We start from the raw sequence: 928 nt of genomic DNA, 5'->3' as shown, positions 1-928 counted from the left end.
CCCCCGCTCCCCCAGGGAAGGGGCTGCGGGTTGGGAGTCTCTCGCCTGGGGCTCTACCCCCGCCTCTGTTCACCCAATGGCTTTTCTGGCACAGGGTGGCACCCCGACCCCCTTCGACAGGAACTTCGGCACCAAAATGGGTGCCAAGGCGGTGGCCTGGATCACCGGGAAGATCAAGGAGTGCTCCCGGCACGGTGGGTGCCATGCTGGGGGAGGGGGTCTCTGCCTTCTTCCCAAAGCCCCTTCCCCTTCCCCCCAGCTGCAGGGTGGGGGGGGAATCACTGAAAGCAACCCCCCCCGGCTCTTTCCCAAGGCACCTGCGTGCTCCGATATTTCAATACAACAGGCTCAGGGCTCCCCTGCAGATTTTGGCGGGTGCTGAAGGGGTCCCCGAGGGTCCAAAATGCCGAGCCCGCTCCCTGCCTCCCCTCGCAGGTCGGATCTTCGCCAACACGGCCGATTCGGCCTGTCTGCTGGGCATGCGCAAGCGCAGCCTCGTCTTCCAGCCCATCACCGAGCTCAAGGAGCAGACGGATTTCGAGTAGGTGACCCCCCTCTCCCCCACCCCCCAAACCCCTGAGACCACGGCCCGGGAAGGATAAACACAGCGGGCTGGGAACGCTTCCCCCGGGGCGCTGCATCGTTATTTCCATCCGGGATCATCACGCCTCTCTCACCCAGGCACCGCATCCCCAAGGAGCAGTGGTGGCTGAAGCTTCGCCCCATCCTAAAAATCCTGGCTAAGTACAACATCGAGCTGGACACCTCTGAGAAAGCCCACCTGGAGCACATCACGCGCAAGAGGATCTCGCTCGAATCCAACATCTAAGAGGCCATCGCCACCAGCGTGGCTTCCCCCACCCCAGAGGCTTTGTCCCCGTGTCGCTCCGGGGAACCTCCCAAACAAGCGCTCCCCGTTGTAGCTCAC

The 928-nt window shown here is 63.5% G+C and overlaps 1 protein-coding gene across 1 annotated transcript in view; it reads left to right on the top strand.

The window, feature by feature from the left end:
- Positions 1-829, top strand: part of LOC104128923 (ATP-dependent 6-phosphofructokinase, muscle type-like) — a 7,675-nt gene extending 6,846 nt beyond the window's left edge. The window contains exons 8-10 of the mRNA XM_009641780.1: positions 16-194; positions 436-541; positions 682-829. Coding sequence (XP_009640075.1) covers positions 16-194; positions 436-541; positions 682-829 — 433 coding nt within the window. The remainder of the gene's footprint in view (positions 1-15; positions 195-435; positions 542-681) is intronic.
- Positions 830-928: the final 99 nt, after the last annotated feature.

Source organism: Egretta garzetta, unplaced genomic scaffold (assembly GCF_000687185.1).
Source record: "Egretta garzetta isolate BGI_Z169 unplaced genomic scaffold, ASM68718v1 scaffold157, whole genome shotgun sequence".
Lineage (NCBI taxonomy): Eukaryota > Metazoa > Chordata > Aves > Pelecaniformes > Ardeidae > Egretta > Egretta garzetta.
This window is presented reverse-complemented; position numbering and strand designations above follow the sequence as displayed.